At 41.1% G+C, this 19,050-nt stretch overlaps 1 protein-coding gene across 6 annotated transcripts in view; it reads left to right on the forward strand.

Moving 5' to 3' along the window:
* The window catches only part of Unc13c (unc-13 homolog C), a 453,039-nt gene that overhangs the window by 174,580 nt on the left and 259,409 nt on the right, over positions 1-19,050 (forward strand). For all 6 annotated transcript variants that reach the window (XM_075965264.1, XM_075965261.1, XM_075965265.1 and 3 more), the window contains 3 exons: positions 2,102-2,321; positions 14,371-14,598; positions 17,878-18,019. In XM_075965264.1, coding sequence (XP_075821379.1) covers positions 2,102-2,321; positions 14,371-14,598; positions 17,878-18,019 — 590 coding nt within the window. The remainder of the gene's footprint in view (positions 1-2,101; positions 2,322-14,370; positions 14,599-17,877; positions 18,020-19,050) is intronic.

Below are 19,050 nucleotides of genomic sequence, written 5' to 3' on the forward strand. Positions count from 1 at the left end.
TTATAATACTTGAAAGACCTACATGAATTTGCTTTTGAGTTATATCTAGTGTGGAAACAGATGACAGATTCTATGATGTGTTGGACTGTCCTTTGACCTTCACATTACCCACTGTACCCTCTTTTGAAATAACGCCCTCAAATTCCTTTGGGGTATGATAACTAACATCTCTACTGTAAGTAAATCATCTCTAATATAAGTAAAAACGTATTATTTGCAATCTTTCCTTTACATACACACATACCATGGGATGTAGGTTTGTTTTTTAACTCTACTAAAAGTTTACTTAAATAAATATCAAGATCTCCAGCCAGCTTTCCATGATGATTGTACTAATGAGTTTATTATTTCACTCTGAAATTGTGTCCATTTTTACACTCGTAAACTTGTAGCGGTGTTGAGTCTTCCTGTGCAAAAGGTATTTAAAAGGTCACATTGTACACAGTGTTTGCTCTGTGGACGCCACTAATGCTTGTGTCTATGAATAGTAAATGTGTGTGTGCCGCAGGACAGTCGTGCCCTTCTTTCTGGAAAGGTATGCACTGGGTGCAGGAACATTGCTTCAAACAAGAATCTTACTTTTCTTTTGGAGTATGTAATTAATTTATATAATCTTGCGAGGGAACCCCATAGAGTACCATGAGAACGGACCTTCACCAGTTAGCATGATAGCAAGAGACAGAGGAGGAACGTGGCATGGAGGCTGCTGAGCTTCGCTCCTGATGTGTCTATTAACGTTGGCAGATGGCGGGCTGATGGAGGCTTTCGACACCACTCGCTGCTTTTGGCGAGAAACCTGACTGCTTTATTTTTCAGAGTCACTTTACATTCTTCTGATACTTATAATAGCAAAGGCTATTTATTCCCATCCAGTGTCCTGACACTTCGAAAGATAACATATTAAAGGAACACCTCAGTTTCTTTCTCAGCACGGAGATTTTTCAACCCAATACTTGTTTAGGGTCTGAGCAGCATATTTACTCTTCAAGGCTTTTTAAGACACAGATAGAGAGTCAAAGGGCTTTCTGAACATACTAAAAATGGCCGTATCCGTTAAGCAACATAAAAATAATATTATTGTTTTCCTACTCTTACATAGATAAAACACTGGAAGGGCAAGCATCGAACCATGCCTAGCTCAGAGAAAAAGAAACGTAACTGTGTAATTTTTATTATTGATTTCAGTGTCTTTCTAGTTGATAAATTATTTTATGGGGCATGTGATTTATTATGGTTTGAAAAACACATGTCTTTTAGAATGTAACGTCTGTTGTAAAAGGTTTCAAAGTTTTAAAATAGATAAGCAACAAGCCATTACCCAAAGGAATCTATTTAAGTATTACATACTTTTATTAAATCACTCTGGCTAATTGTTCGGTGATTTTTTTGTGATTCACCAATGGCTATTATAACCACCTGCCTGGACAGTACCAGTCAGATTTAACTTTTATCTACAGCAAGACTTTTCTTAAGAATTGGTGACTTTAAAAAAAATCATTTCTAAGTAATGTGTGTTGAAAACCATTCCTTGCAGAACAAATTGCATAAAGCATTGTTTGAAGAGTGAAATATTATCAAGGTCCCCCAGTCAGAAAAGAAAGGTCTGGATAGAATCTGAAGTGGCATAGAAATATTTCTAGAGGGTTGTAGCTAGCATCAAGAATGCCATCCATATACTTAATGATTTTACTATGCGCCAGTAAGGTTAGTCATGTAAATTAGTGTTTCAAGTTAGAAAGTCAGGGACTAGATCTGGCTCTGAGTACTGCTGAGGGTAATAAGATATTCAACCCTGCCCTCTCTGAGTTTGTGGTATAGTCATGAGCAGGTGGTTAGTGCCGTGGGGAGCTGTGGAAGAACCTGTGTGAGAGCAGAACCACATCCAGTCTGGAGGACTATTGGGGGTCTCTTTAGCTAAAATAACCAAATTGGATCTTAAAACAGAATAATAGGCAAGCAGAATGACTGGTGAAAAATCATTACTTACATCAAAATCTCTTTCTCTCACAAAATCACAAGTTCAGGTAAAATGGCCTGTTTTGTGTTGAGATTTCCCCAATCCCCTGACTTGCTTTGCTTGTTTCTGCTCTCCTCTTCACAGAAAATGCACGTCTTCAAGAAGACCTTGCAGGCATTGATCTACCCCATTTCTTCCACCACCCCACACAACTTTGAGGTCTGGACTGCTACCACGCCCACCTATTGCTACGAGTGTGAAGGGCTGCTGTGGGGCATCGCGAGGCAAGGCATGAAGTGCCTGGAGTGTGGGGTGAAATGTCACGAGAAGTGCCAGGACCTCCTCAACGCCGACTGTCTGCAAAGTGAGTGCTCAGGCTGAGGAAGCCAGCCACGTGTCTTCATCCTAGACCTCCATACCCCCGTCATCAACATAATGCATGTGCTTTCTCCTCTCACATATGCAAAGAGATATCTAGTCATAGAGTTGATGGTATATCCTCCACTCTTGTTCTCTTCTCTTTGTGATAAAACACTCTGACCAAACATGGAGAAGATAGGGTTTAGTTCACCTTGAAGATCACAGTCTATCATTAAGGGAAATAAGGATGGAAACTCAAATAGGACCTGAAGCAGAAAGCAGAGAGGAATGTTGCTTTTTAGCTCACTCTCTGGATTATGCTTAGCTAGCTTTTCTAGAAAGCCTAGGAGCACCTGCGTAGGGAATAGCACCACCCAAAGTGGGCTTGGCACTCCTATATCAGTTAACCACGAACACAGTCCTTCACCAATATGTCCATAGACCAAAATGATTGAGACAGTTCTTCAACAGAAGTTTCCTTTTCCCAGGTGACTCTAGATTGTATCAAGGAGACAATGAAAACTAACTAGGGCATCCCCACAGGATTGAAGTAGGAATTAGACACGGCTGGAATCCTTAGAGGGAGTTGTCACACTGAAACAGCATTAGTATCCTCAGCTAGGGTAGACCCTCAAAGTGACCCCCAGTCTGTTCTGCTAACAGTTCTGTGATGTCACCAGATATAATGTTACTTAAGCTGCCGTCAGGACACACTTCTGACATTAGAGTGTCATTCCCATTCTATCTGTTGCTCCCTGATGGGGCATTCTTCTGCACTCCCTGTATGGATGTTGGAAATGGGGCTCCTGTTTTCTAATGTTAAAGGTAAATGCATCTAGGCATATGACCCTAGTGGTATTTTCTTAATTTCCCACATGTAGTAGGAGCGGTGGCCTGCTTCCCACCGCCTGGCTCCCAGCTAGCTTTACCCAAAAATAATTACATGGAAACTGTATTCTTTTAAATACTGCCTGGCCCATTATCTGTAGCCTCTTATTAGCTAACTCTCACATCTGGATTAAATCATTTCTAATAATCCGTGTAGCACCACGAGGTGGTGGCTTACCGGGAAGGATTCTAGCCTACGTCCATCTGGGGTCAGAGAATCATGGTGACTGACTCACTGCCTTCTTTCTTCCAGCATTCTGTTCTATCTACTCCGCCTATCTAAGCTGCTGTCCTATCAAAAGCCAAGGCAGTTTCTTTATTAATCAATGAAAGTAACACATAGACAATGACCCTCCTCTATCACCCACAAATTTGTTTTCCTGAATATATGAATAAATATGGCTAATAAAATTTACCCCAGAGATTTATTGAGAAGGCTACATGAAGTTAGTCTATGCTGTCTCTAGGTATACTCTAGGCCATAAGTTGATAGGCTCTTTATCCTTTGATACTTTTGAATAGACACAACTCACTATGATTTTTATTACTATTTAGCTTAAATTTTTTGTTGCTAAAAACTTATGTATCAGACAGCAGATCCAGAAATATCTGCCCTCTGTACTCTTGACTGTGTATAAGTGGGCTCTGTACCCCTGAATGTTATTCGGGAATTTTCTTTGACAAACTTTATCAAAGAAATCTATTTATGTGTGAGTATTGGTTTGTAATACAATGCCTTTTCATGGCAACATACTGTCTGTTCCTTCTACTTGTTTTTTTATATGAATACAGTTGGGGTAAGATTCTTGGATTGCCTGGAATTGAATGAAGCAGAAGAAAGTGTCAGGATGATGAGAGCTTTGGTGACAGCTGGCTAGCTGCAGTCAGTAAAGAACATGGAGCTTCCTCTTATACTTTCCCCCAACACAATCCGATCAGAATAAAGCAATGTTAAGGATAAACAATTCACTTGTAACACTTGTAACAAAACTTTTCTTTTCTCACGCACTTGTAAAATAAACTTTGAGGCAGAATCTCATGCAACCAAGGCTGGCTTGGAAGTCACTATGTAGCTGAGGATGACCTTGGATTTCTTATTATCCTGCCTCTGTATCTTATGTGCTGGGGTTATAGGTGTGTATTGCCAAGCACAACTCCTTCTTTGAAAAAGAGATTAGAAATGATCTCTTAAAAGAAGGAATGTTTCAATATTATTCATTTAATTTAATTATAAAACATTATTATTCAATTAAAATTTAATATTGGAAATGGAGAGATGTTGTTAGAGGGAGGCCACTTATTTCTCTCCTGGCTGCTCAGCACTGAAATAACCATATAGAAACTAAATTATTTAAATCACTGCTTGGCCCATTAGCTCTAGCTTCTTATTGGCTAACTCTTACATATTAATTTAACCCATTTCTATTAATCTGTGTATTGCTACATGGTTGTGGCTTACTGGCTAAAGTTCTATCTGTCTGTCTCTGGTGGGGCTCCATGGCTTCTCTCTGACTTTGTCTCCTTTCTCCCAGCATTCAGTTTAGTTTACCCCACTATCTAAGTTCTGCCCTATCAACAGGCCAAGGCAGTTTCTTTATTAACCAATGGTGTTCACAGCATACAGAGGGGACTCCCACATCAGAAAGATGATTTAGCAGTTAAGAAAATATTCTCCCTTTTCCAGAGGATCTGAGTTTGACTCCAGAATCCACACTGGATGGCTCACAACCATCTGTAACTCCAGGTCCAAGGGATCCACCACCTCTTCTGACCTCCATATGCACACACACACACACACACACACACACACACACACACACACATAAATATACACATAAAATTAAGAATAAAATCTTTAAAATTTAATCCCCATGTTTAAAAATGAATTATAAACAGACATTTTGATAAATAAGAATATCAGAAATGTCTTTTCCTTTCCTGCTTTAAGAGAAGTTTAATTAATAGATAATCTTTAAGCCTTGAAATGCTAATTAATGAGCAGCATTTATGAATAGTTTATAAGAAAATTATCGAGGATTCATAATTTTCACTTCCCCACAAAATAAATAGCTTACCCACCTCTCTTAAAGCAGGAAAGGAAAAGTCAATATCAGAATATAGAAAGTATTGCCATCTAACAATAAATGTCTTGAATTTATTACAGAAAAAAATTAAGTAGTTTGGGATTTTTTTTTTTTGGTCTCTCAGAGTAGAGATTGCCCCATTCATTAAACTCTAGAAAAATTTCCATGTTCTGTTTCTATTTTTAAATCAGTATTTATTATTGATATTTATCTTATTGATATTGAGTAAATAATATAATTAAAATTGTCACTGAAGTTATTTATTAAGATGAACTTATATTAATTAAGACAATACCCCATAGACAAACCCAAGGCCAACCTAACACAAATAAGTCATCATTGAGACTCTCTTCCCAGGGCATCCTAGGCTGTGTCAAGCTCATAATTAAATCTGTCCATCACGTGTATACTTTTGGGAGCAACTAATGTGGGAGAGGCCAGCCCACAACAGGCAGCACCATTCCCTAGGCAGGGAACCATGAACTGTGTAAGAGTAGAGAAATTTAATTAAACATTTTCAAGTAAGGTGGGAGCCATGCTTAAGTTTATTCGTTTCTCTCTGCTCTTTAACTGAAGGTGCTGTGACTTCACTTCTGTGATTGAGTGGGCTATAGCCTGGAATTGTGAATTAGTACAAAGCCCCTCACGTCTATTTAAAAAAAACATGAACTTACATGTAAACTAGAAAAGTTAGAAGAATCAAAAATATCATATAATGATCAGGTAGATGTGGGCATCCCTTCCTTAGTAACCCTGTCTAATATTTCCATAAAATCAACATTTTTATACTGGTCATAATGAAGTTCTGCAAATATATGTGCTTAGTATCAAAGTTTGGTATAAGAACTAATAAGAGAATTTGAAATTCTCCCTCCAAAGTCAGTGGTCTTTTCTTAAGAAAAGTCTCTTTGTTGTTTCAACCAAGAAGTCAGTGTTTGTTTGTGTTGGTATTTGCCTCTCAAGTGCCAAGATTGCAGGTGTGAGCCATTCTGCCTGGTTTAAAATATTTTCTTTGATTGGCCTCACAATGTAGAAAAGATGCAAATATAAAAGCAATAAAAATCTGTACATAATGCTGGATTCTAAACTAAGTAGCCGCAGAGTCCCACAAAAGATGTGTTTAGCCCATACTCATTCTTCAGAAGTCCAAATATCAGATAAGATCAGAGTCTGTTGTAAGTGTTCAGCAAGCAGGTCTTGTGAGGTATGTCCTCTGTCTCCCCGACTGATGTTATGCCACACTTCTGTATCCTAATACACGCAGGTCTTGTGAGGTATGTCCTCTGTCTTTCCAAATGATGCTTTGCCACACTTCTGTATCCTAATACAAGTCCCTTTAAATTCACAGCATTAATAAGACCTGGCTATTTCTGTTGTTTGCAAATTGGATATTGATTCTCTCCTTCCGTGATCCATTACCAACGTTTGCAGCCACAATATTTTGAGACCATCGGAGAGGTTGCATATATTGAGCATCCCCTTTGGGTAGGGAATTTAGTCTTGGAAGAAAGTAAATAATATTTACTTCTCTATAACTTAACACACATGTAAGCCCCAGATATGCTTAATAAATGTGGGATAAACAATTGATATAGGCATAAAAATGACTGTGAAAAGCAGCTGGGCAGAAGAAGGGGATTCTAGAGGGATGGATTGGTGATATTAAATGGTGACTGTTCTTGTAGAGGACGCAGGTTTGAGTTCCAGCATCCACATCGTGTCTCATAGTCATCTATAACTACAGTGCCAGGGTACCGGATACCCTCTGACCCCTGTGGGCACCAGACATATATATGGCATACATATAAACATATAGGCCAAACACTCATACACATAAACTTTTAAGTAGCCTGAAATGACTGATCATCTTTCTGTACAACCATACATAGTTGGAGACACTAGATGAGTAGATTGAAGAGCCCTGTGGACTATTGAGTTCAGAGAGTCCAGTGTCCTGTCAAGAACTGTATGAGAGAGAGAGAGAGAGAGAGAGAGAGAGAGAGAGAGAGAGAGAGAGAGAGAACAGACACACACACACACAGAGAGAGAGAGAGAGAGAGAGAGAGAGAGAGAGAGAGAGAGAGAGAGAGAGAGTATGTATGTGTATGTACGTGGACACCTTGACAATTTGTTGAAACTTGTCTGATTGGCGCTTGGATGGATGGACATAAAACTTCAAGCCTTTTATAATAAAAGGTGATTTAAAACAAATAGATAATCTTTAAGCCTTTATGAGCAGCATTTATGAATAGTTTATAAGAAAATTATCTAGGATTCATAATTTTCACTTCCCCCACAAAATAAATAGCTTACCCACCTCTCTTAAAGCAGGAAAGGAAAAGTCAACAGAATCATAGTCATGTCCATAACATGGTCACCATGCTGTGTCAAGATTAAGACACATTGAAGTGTCCTTGCAGAACTGTATATTGCTGAATTTGTCCTAGGATCTAGAAAAAAGTTCGGGAAAAGAGAAAAGGTGGCAACATTGAGAAAAACTTTAGATGGAAAGTCTATTTCCCTGAAGAAAAAAAAATCAATAAATCTCACAAACTTTCATTTTCTGGTTTACAACGTTTTCACATTCGTCTAGCCTCCACCCCAGACCTAGCCAGACATCACAAAGATTAAGTGGGCAATAGGCCCAGCTGGCTACACTTCCCAGTTAGCCTTCAGTGCTGTTCCAGAAATAGTGGCTATGTTTGTGGTGGACAGAACTGGAATGAAAGGAGAATTACTGCCCTTTGGTCTCATCCAGCTGCGGCATCCCTGAGCCGGGCTGTGCATGGAGCTCAGGGCTTGTGTGCGCTCTTCAGCCCCTCCACGGTGAAGATAGCAGCTGCCAGTTCCTTGTGAACAAGGAGCATGTGGTCACCATGGGCCCTGGCTAGAGGACAGGTTCTTCACATCTTTTGTAGAGCCCATTATTCCAAAGCACTTGACTTTATGGAGAAGAACATGGAGAGCATTCCTAAGACTCCCTGGGGTTCTGTTTTCTGAGTTTAGTTGATGATGTCTGAACATCAGAACAGACTGTGCTTGTATGTATGGAATCAACAACAAAAGTAGAGCAGCAGAGACTAGAAAAATCTGAGAGTCCTCTCCTCCCCGCCATGCAGATCCTAGCCTCTGAAGTATGCATGCAAACAGTTGGACGGGAGAGTAAAGCCCAAAAATCTAGAAAGGAGACCAAGAGAGGTAGTGATAAGTAATGAGGAAGAAAGGGGTGGGTCAAACGGGACATACACAAGAAAAGGAGTCTGTAAGAGGGAGACTACAAGCAGAGATGGGGGAAAAGAAGATGGCAGAGATGAGGGGAGCGAGCCACATAAACACCCTTAGTTTAACGATGTCGAGTGCCGATGAGATAGCTGGTGATTAAGAACACTCACTGCTCTTGCAAAAGATCTGAGCCTGGTTCCTAATACCCACACAGAGCAGCTCCTAACTGCCCATAACTCCAGTTCCAGGAGAGCTGACGCCCTCTTTTGGCCTCTGTAGGTACCTACATTCACATGCTCACACAACACACACACACACACATACACACACATGCTAAACCTTAAAATGTCATAATGATATCTAGCCCATTATATAGTGGTTTTAAAAGAACCTATAAATAAAAACAAAAGTGATTTTAAAAGAACATATAAATAAAAACAAACTCAAGCCACCCACAACATCTTGCAGAACTGCAGGCTAGAGCGGAGTGATAATTCTACTTCCTGAAGAAACAGTGGCCCCTCATCAGAGTTCTGGTGCTTTGCCTAGTGACCTTGTTTTTGTCTGTGCTTAGGCAAAATAATGAAAAACCTGCCCATCTCATTACAGAGTGACACGAGGGAACAAGGTCAGAAATGATAGCCTGGGGGCACGTTTAGATCCCACAGGGAGACATCATAGAGGAGCAGTAGGACTCCAGGCAGCTTCCAACAGCAGCGTGAACTGTGTGCACAGCTCACTTCCTGGGTGTCAGAGGTTATTTAAGGGAGAAACTAAGCAGAAAGAAATCCGTGTTTAAAGTATTTCATGTGTTGTTCTATTTTCTGTAATTTCTGAGTAGGATGTAAAGAAACTATATATGATTTTTTTAAAAAAATAAAATGCATCTTTACTTCTTCAATCTCTCCCTTAAGAATTACTTGACATATTTGAAACTGACTGCAATTTAAAATTATTGATTTAAATGATTAAGATAATTTGTTACTCTAGACTAATCGGGAAATTTAAAAAAATTACCCATGAGATACAGTAACTCATCCCGATTTTTTATTTTTTTAGTGAACACGTTTCTCAAACTCATAAGATTGCATTTGCTGATAAGGATACTTGACTGCAGTGGGGTCTGAACAGGCAGAGCCAGCACTGCAGGGGAACTTGGGGTTGCCTTGGTTTTGGAGGCAGATCCACTCACAGTCAAATCACTTCTGCAAGAGGTGACTGTTCCTCGGGGGAGAGGGCCCCCAACCCACATGTCCCCATTTTCCTCACGGAGCCACCTACAGGGATGGGAGAGATGCTCCATCACACCACGGCTCCTCCAGTTATCCAGGCCTTTGTTTGCAAGAACCGTGGGTTACAAAGCTTTGAGTCTTTGAGAAGGAGTTGGGCTCTGGGGGAGTCACAGGTCTGTTCCACCAAGAGACTGAAGGCAAGTGAAAGAAGGAGGGCTGGGATTATCTCAGATATAAAGCAGCTGATGGGAAGGGTGGGAAGATGTCAACTTTGTGCCCACCTACAGGATTCCCTGGAAAGAAAACAGGCATCCAAAGAGGACCACCCACATGATGTCACAGGGAAAGACACGTTTCTATGCTAGAAAACGCAGAGAGCAAAAGCGGTGCTCACACGCCTCAGTCCCGATACTCTATGCACTTCCCTCCGGTGTTAACCCATTGATACCTAGTCTGCTAACCTCAAGTGCATGTAAGGGCTTCTGCGTGTCTAAACACTATCAAACAAACAAACGAATTTTCCCAGTGTCTTTGGACTTTAGCATCATTTGTTTCTAAGCCTTGTATTGACCCCAACTGGCTAACAGCAACGGAAACAGTAGCCCTTGGATGGTACTTGATACGGTACTGTTCATGGGTGCTTCACAGTCATTATGGAGCTCAGAGTCCTGAAATTCCTTGTTAGGATGAAATGCTTTGATAGATGGCTCTGATCTCTACCCGTTTGACTTTCTAAAATCCTACGTTTAATCATCATTAGATGATGCTAACTCTCATTATTTATTACTCTACCTACTTGCATAATCCTCACCTAACCTCCTTAAAAGAGATCCTACCCATTGTTCCCTTTTGCTTATGGATGAGACAACTAAGGGTTAGGGTGAAGAAGTAACTGTGAGGGTTGGGGTGAAGATCAGTTGGTAGAATGCTTGCTTAGCAATAATCAAAGTCCAAAGGCACAGTACCTCGTGCTTCATAAAACCAAGCATGGCATGATGTGCTCACCAGCACCCAGGATGCAGAGATAGGAGGATCAGAGTTCAGGAGCATCATCAGCTACATAGCAAATTCAAGGTCAGCCTGGGAAATCAGACCCTGTCTAAAAAGAAATGGAAGGAAGGAGGAAGAAAGGAAAGGAGGGAGGGAGGAAGGGAAAGAGAGAGGGAGGGAAGAGGGAAAGAGGGGAGGAAAAGAGTAGGGGGGAGACAAGAGAGGGGAGGGGAGAAGATGGAAAGGGAGAAGTGCAACATGCCATGCCGCTGTTCTGGTCCATTTGGAAGCAAATCACCATAATCTAGATGGATGCTGAATATCAGAACTTCACTTCTCACTGAATCAGCCTCCAGTTACCCGCAACATTTGTTCCCCTGCCAGTTACTGATTGTCTGTGCTCCACAAGGATAAGGGGAAAGGGACTCCCTTGCCCTCTTCTATAAGGGCACTAAGTCCCATTCACCAGGGCTTGGCCCTCAGCACTTTCCTATTATCCTGAAACCATCGCCCCCTCTACATCCTGCCTGACACTGCCACATTGGTGGTTAGGCCTCAGTGCTGGCATTTGTGGGGCACAAGCATTCAGAACACATCGGCTAGTAACTGGCAGGTGGGGGCTTACCCTGGGTTATTCCCTTTACCCCAAACATTGCTAACTACATGCCCTTGTACTTTATTGCCAAGTGATCTTAACCCATTGCTTCTGTGTGTAGTTAGATGCAAGCCTTTATGCAAGACAGATGCAAGCCGACTGTCTGATGTGCTGTGTAGGCCCTTAAGTTCAGGTTTGACAGGCTCCACTTTCTGATGACAGGCACACAGCCCTCGTTTTCTGTGAATTCCTAACTGGAAGCCAAGGGCCAGATGTTTGCACTTCATAACTGTATTCTTCAGCCCTTCAATTATTTTGCTTGGAGGGAAGCGCTCCCTCCAGTATTATGGCCCATAGCATAGTCTGCTAGAAGAGGATGATTTATTGAATTGATTGTAATTGTCTTTTTACCCTTAATTCCTTCAAGAATGTGTGTGGCTTCTGTATCTAGTAAGCACACGCTATTGTCTATACGGTGTGCTGGATGCTAGGCTATACCTCTAATAGAGCATTTGCCCTACCAGATAGGGATGCAGACATCCACACAGGTAAGTGGGTCACATGGAAGTGGCAAACACACAAGGGGTGGTTGAGTGGTTACCAGGTGACAGCGCTAATCATACGAAGGTGCTAATGTTACAGATGGGGCTTGTCGCCTTTGTTTTCTGTAGTGAAGGACAGACAACATGACTGTTAGAGGACTGTTCTCAGCTAAGGAGACACTAAAACTCTGTTCTGAGAGTAGAAGATAGTTTACTGAGGTGAGAGCCCTGAGGAGCGCAGACCTGTTTAGGACACCTGTTGCTGGGAACTGAGAATGTTGAAATTTTATATGTGTGTATAAATATTAATAAATATATAAGCACACAAGAATCATACATGAACAGTGCTGGAGTGAAAGAAATGGTGAGAAAAAGAGATGGGGGAGAGAGAGGCAGGCAGACATGCTTACTTGGAAAAATGCTAAATTGTGAAATAGAAAGTTGTGAATTTCACATCAAAACTTACATCATTCAAATAGTAGATTTAAAAAAATGAAGAAAATGACAAGTTCTGGTTGATAGTCCCGTGAAATTATGAAGAAAGGAGAGCGTTTCCTTGCATGTCCTCCTGTGTCAAGTTGAACTCTCACCGACTGGAGGATGCTCTCCTCTGTCTAAGCTGACTTCTCTACCTGCTGTATTGTATGTGACCGCACTGCCCCATGAGTGGTCTGAAAGGGGGCGGTGAAGGCTGCATCTGGGTAGCACCTCACTGGTGACTTAGCGGTGGTGCGTTTCCTCTGATCTCAGCTACTGCCGATGATCACTGCTTCAGGGAGCGACCTGAGGACTTTGAAAGACTTGCATAAATGCTTATCTGCGGTTATCACAGATTACTTTGAAATAAACAGAACAAGCCCAAGGGACTGGAAACTTGTGACAAATCGCAACAATTTAAAGGAAACAGTCTGATTGGAAAATTAAGATGTGGGTCTGATGAACAACAGAGCCATGGGAAGGGCTTGAGGATCAGCTGCCAAATTAATTAGGAATTCGTGTCTGAAACTCTGATGGAAGCTCTTCAGAAACAAAATGTAAACACAGAAAAATCTCTAAGCTACATATCTTCTCTGGAAATGACAGATAAGGGGCTTAAACATAAGTGTCTGTCAGCCTTCCCTCCCCAAATTGGCAGTCTCAGTTCCCGGCTCTGACTGTTCCGCACATACTCAAGCAGAAACACAACGAGAGCATCAAAGGAAGAGGTGCGAGAGATTTCAAAGTTAATTGTCAGAGATTTGACACCTTGGGACAAAAACTCTCTTGGCATCTTAGCTTTGAATCTGGCAGTTGCTGCTTCTGTGAGCATTTGCTGTGTTAGAAGCTTAAGTCTAGGGCCCTTCACATCACAGGACTGGAGCATTCTTTCCCAGAGGCTCTAAACTAACCAGTGGCCATGACCTTAACCTTCGGGCTATGAGGGTGGGAAATGAGCATCTTTAAGCTGCTCCTATCCCTTTGGAAGTCTTAGTGTAACTCACTAGGCAAATATCTCCAGGCACCTTGAAACTTGTAGGTGCTTTCTACCCATCTCAGACACTTAAGGAACATTTCAATACTGGAAGCCAAATATGCCTGTTAGTGCAGCCGCCCCGGCCAACCTAACTATATTTTACTAAGTAAGAATTATACACTATGTAGTCAGGCTGTTACTGGTAAATTACAAACATGCTTAATTACTTAATGGCACATAATTTACAGATATGCAGCTGTTCGAGGGTATGCTGTAACAGATGAGTAAGGGTATTTGGAAAAGTCTTTAAAGAGGCATGCATTCTCTTTTAATCTTCTCAGTTAAAGACGTTTTGAGGGCTGGTGACTCAGACGGCAAAGCAGATAAAGGTGCTTTTCCACCAACACTGTCAGTGCAAATTCAGTCCCCAGGACCTGACTCTGACGTCTCCATGTGTGCCATGACACAGGCATATACACACATATACACACTCACATCCCAGGAGGTCACACGCAGCGGTGAGGATACTTGTGGTGTTTACAGAAGCTGTGGGCCACAGACATGGTGTTTGGGGAATGCTCCACGGCCAGAGGCACTTGGGAAGCACAAAATACCCAGAAAGTGGATTCAATCAGGCAGAATAAACTGGATGAGCTCTGGCTTATTGGTTTCCCAGGGAAATATACCCCTTATATCCAATCTAGTTTTGTTTTGTTTAGAGTCATTGAATATGTACATGTGTTATGTGACACACCTGACTGATTTCATGCATCCTTCGTGTTATTTTGAATTTCTTTAAATGCAATTACTTATAGAACTCGTTATTTATCCCAGTATTGTGGCTGGATGGGTGACAGAAGTTCACTCAGTTGCCAAGAGCACTAATGAGCGCTAATTGTTCTCAGTGCAGTGACTCATTCTCCTGATATTTAACGGAATATCTGTCCCAGCTCCTGAAAACTACATCTCGGATACTCGTGCCTCTCCTTTTGAACCGTCACAGAGTGACTTCTGTACGGCCACACAGCCTCTGGTTTTCTATTGCAGGAGCAGCGGAGAAGAGCTCGAAGCATGGTGCCGAGGACAAGACCCTGACCATCATCACAGCCATGAAGGAAAGAATGAAGATAAGGGAACGAAATAGGCCAGAGGTGTTTGAAGTCATTCAGGAAATGTTCCAGATCTCCAAGGAGGATTTTGCGCAGCACACCAAGGCTGCCAAGCAGAGCGTGCTGGATGGGACCTCTAAATGGTCAGCAAAAATAACCATTACAGGTAGAATACATCTCTTATGTGTTTTATTTCTTATCGAGGCTGTTTATGTGACTCAGGAATTACCATTAGTAAAAATAAAATTAAAGGTAAACTAATAAGTTTTTTTATAATCTTGTCAATGTTGATAAATCTACCAGTTACTTCAATTTTCTCAAATATATAAAGGATAATCAGAATAATTTCAGTCTGTATTCTCCTACTTTACTCATCAATACCCTAAAGATTTCAAAAATGAGCTTTTCAATTGCCTCCTACTGAATAATGCCAGTGGAGTCAATGATCTCCTCACTGAGGGTCAGTTTTATTGTGCTTCTTTAAGGAGAATCATTTCAATAGCTAACTACACACTCATCCACCTGATCCAAAAATAAAGACCATTGATAGTTTAAGTTCTTTAGATTAAACTCTAAAGTTGGTCCTTTGCATGATAGTAACACATGCTGGAGAGATGGGTTGGTGCTCTTGCAGGGCACCTGAGTTCCAGAGGATCTGATGCCATTTCTCACCTCTATGAGCACTGCACACATGTGACATACATACATGCATACATACATACATACATACATGCTGTAAAACACCCATATATGTAAAACAAGCCAAACCAGAAACATAGAGCAATCTTTCATTTTGTTATATAAAAACAAAATATATAGAGAGGTTGTGGAGAAAGGGGTACACTCATCCATTGCTGGTGGGAATGCAAACTTGTGCAACCACTTTGGAAGGCAGTATGGCGGTTTCTCAGGAAATTCGGGATCAACTTACCCCTGGACCCAGCAATACCACTCTTGGGAATATACCCAAGAGAGGCCTTATCATACAACAAAAGTATATGCTCTACAATGTTCATAGCAGCATTGTTTGTAATAGCCAGAACCTGGAAACAACCTAGATGCCCTTCAATGGAAGAATGGATGAAGAAAGTATGGAATTTATACATATTAGAGTACTACTCAGCAATAAAAAACAAGGACTTCATGAATTTTGCATACAAATGGATGGAAATAGAAAACACTATCCTGAGTGAGGTAAGCCAGACCCAAAAAGAGGAACATGGGATGTACTCACTCATATTTGGTTTCTAGCCATAAACCAAGGACATTGAGCTTATAATTAGTGATCCTAGAGAAGCTAAATAAGGAGAACCCAAAGAAAAACATATAGGCATCCTCCTGAATATTAACCTTCAGCAAGCGATGAAAGGAGACAGAGACAGAGACCTAAATTGGAGCACAGGACTGAAATCTCAAGGTCCAAATCAGGAGCAGAAAGAGAGAGAGCACGAGCATGGAACTCAGGACCGCGAGGGGTGCACCCACACATTGAGACAATGGGGATGTTCTATTGGGAACTCACCAAGGCCAGCTGGCCTGGGTCTGGAAAAGCCTGGGATAAAACCGGACTCTCTGAACATAGCGGACAATGAGGACTACTGAGAACTCAAGAACAATGGCAATGGGTTTCTGATCCTACTGCACGCACTGGCTTTGTGGGAGCCTAGGCAGTTTGGATGCTCAACTTACTAGACCTGGATGGAGGTGGGGGTTCCTTGGACTTCCCACAGGACAGGGAACCCTGATTGCTTTTCGGGCTGGGGGGGAGACTTAATTGGGGGAGGGGGAGGGAAATGGGAGGCGGTGGCGGGGAAGAGACAGAAATCTTTAATAAATAAATAAATTAAAAAAAAATATATAATAACAAATAATAATTTGTTATATTATATATATATAATTTGTTATATAATAACAAATAGCATAGAGCAAACTTTCATTTTGTTTTATAATAAAATAAAGATAACTTTCTTCATTAGATTACACTAATCTATCCTCATACCAAAGACATTAAATTTTAAAATCACATAAATTTGAGTTTTGCTAAACAACTTTTTTGCATATGGTTCATGTAACCTTGTTTGAGGAGGCCACTTGTTGGTTCCTGGCTTCTCAGCCCTGAAATAATAACACAGAAATAATATTATTTAAATCACTACTTGGCCCATTATCTCTAGTTTCTTATTGGCTAACTCCTACATATTAATTTAACCCATTTCTATTCATCCAGGTAAAGTTCCCATGTCTGTCTTCAGCAGGGCTACACGGCTTCTCCTGACTCTGCTCCCTTTCTTCCAGCATTCAGTTTAGTTTTCCCCACCTACCTAAATTGTGCCCTATCAACAGGCTAAATTTTTTTTTTAAATTTACAGCTATAAATCTATGTTTCTAGTCATGAACAGCATGGTGTTTTGAAATATGAATAGAGTTCAGAGCGGTTAAATTCACAAAGTATGTGGTATTACCATCACTTTGTCCTGAAAGCTTGTGCCCTTGTACCACCCATTCTGTGTTTCAAGGATGTGGTGCATGGCATTTGCTGTAGTTGAGCTGATATGTGACATGCCTCTTGAAATATGCTCCTCCTAGCAAATCATAGATTTGGTACACACACACACCACACACACACTGTGTTATGTTTCTCTCAGACCTTAACAGCTTTTGCACATGGTGCTGTGGTTGTTGTCTTGCTTTAGAAATGACATCATTTTGTATCAGGTCCTTTCACTTAACACAATGTCTTCAAAGATCATGCCTGCTGTGGGAAGTGACAGTGTTTAGTTATGAGTTTCTATTTAATAACTTACCAAAGACTTGAGTCAACATTTATCAAGATGAGATTTATACCTAGCTAACAGTACATGAAAAGAATGTTCAATACCACTGATTATTGGGGAAGTTCAGATCTCCACAGTGAGCTACTTCCTCATGCATTAGAATGTTTATCATCCAAACATGCATAAAGTAAGTGTGGGTCAGAATGTGGAGGGAAAGGAGCCCTGTACAGTGGAGAGGGGGATGGATATAAATTAATACCACTATTGTGCAGAACAACAAGAATCCTATAAAAACTCAAAATGGAATTACCGCATTCTCCAATAGCCCCACTATGGAGTATATGCCTCAAAGAATTCAAACCACAAGCTTAAGGAAATAGCCTTACTTTGTGCTACCTGCAGCACAGTTCCCAGCATCTAATATCCATCAACAGATGGACAAAGGGAAAGGGGTAGGCACACACAGTGGTCAGTGCTCAACAGGAGAAAGGACAAGGGAAGACAGTCCAGTCAATATGCATATTCTGTAATAGATGTTTATGGCGGCTTGTGGGTTGCAAGCATGAGAGTAGTCAAGATGGATCTGCAAACTTAGGACAAGTTGACATAAAATATTTTCTCTAACTGTTTTGTTTCTGGAAGCATTGTCAGTTATTTCTGATTCATTTCAGTGGTTTCTGCACAAGGCTTGCAGGCAAAAGACAAAACTGGATCCAGTGACCCTTACGTGACAGTTCAAGTTGGCAAAAACAAAAGAAGAACAAAAACCATCTTTGGAAACTTGAATCCCGTGTGGGATGAGCGGTTTTACTTGTAAGTACGCACTCTCAAGCTGTCACAGGGACAAAGGGTGTTTGAGAATGACCTCAAGACAGGCTCGTGAAGGCTAAAGAAGCCAGCATCGTGTTTGAGTCCTGTAAACATTAGGCGGAGCTCAGGGAAACCTGCAGTGGGGCAAAAAAGTGTTTTGTTTACTCTTGTGAAATGCGTGAAGGTGTGCACACAAAGGTCCACAGTAGGAGCAGCACTGGAGGGAGGTTGGATGTGGTCTACTGTGTAGTCTGTGGCTTGGGATGTGACTCCTCAGAGCGAGGAAGCCATGACTTGGACAAGCATTGCACTAGCTCTGAAAATTTGTGACCAAGGACAGGAGAGATATTTGGGCACCACTTGGCCCATCCATCCTGGTATGAGAGTAGACCACTCCAGAGGAAATGGCTGGTAACAACTTCATGACTTTTCACTCTCTAAGAGGACATTTATTTATCAACTCTAGCATCTTACACCTAACAGCAAGAAATTGTTTTTCTGTCCAAGATTCTTTCCTTTCTGGAATTCTTTTAGGGGTGGGAAAATTTTAGTTATTATCTGGTACAAAGGCATTAAGAAGCCTAAGTCTATAGCATTTCCTTTACCTGCTAAGTAAGCCATCTTGGATCTGTTTAAGTGTTTAACAAGTGAGGTGTGGGGTTTTGTTGTTACTTGCTTGAATATGGACCAATGCGAAAGTGTTCAGAAATTGGTTTAGAGAATCCTTTGGGATTGTGTAACAATGGAATGAGTGATGAGGTTTGGATGGTGTCTCTTTTCAGAGGGAGGGATAGGGTAATCGCTAACTCTTTTTAAACGGAAGACAAGAAATCAATGGGTTGTTACAAATTGAGATTCTACTGGAATCAAGTAAATGAATAAAACCGATTAAGGACAAAGGGGGAGAGAGATGGAAACTAAGGAGAGCAAAGAACTCTGAGCCGAGGCAGCTGGACTGGCGCAGCATCCTGAGGACAGGGATGCAGATAGAGCATCCAGACCCTTAGTCCGAGATGCACAAACAAAACTTCTTT

The sequence above is a fragment of the Microtus pennsylvanicus genome, chromosome 3, assembly GCF_037038515.1.
Source record: "Microtus pennsylvanicus isolate mMicPen1 chromosome 3, mMicPen1.hap1, whole genome shotgun sequence".
Lineage (NCBI taxonomy): Eukaryota > Metazoa > Chordata > Mammalia > Rodentia > Cricetidae > Microtus > Microtus pennsylvanicus.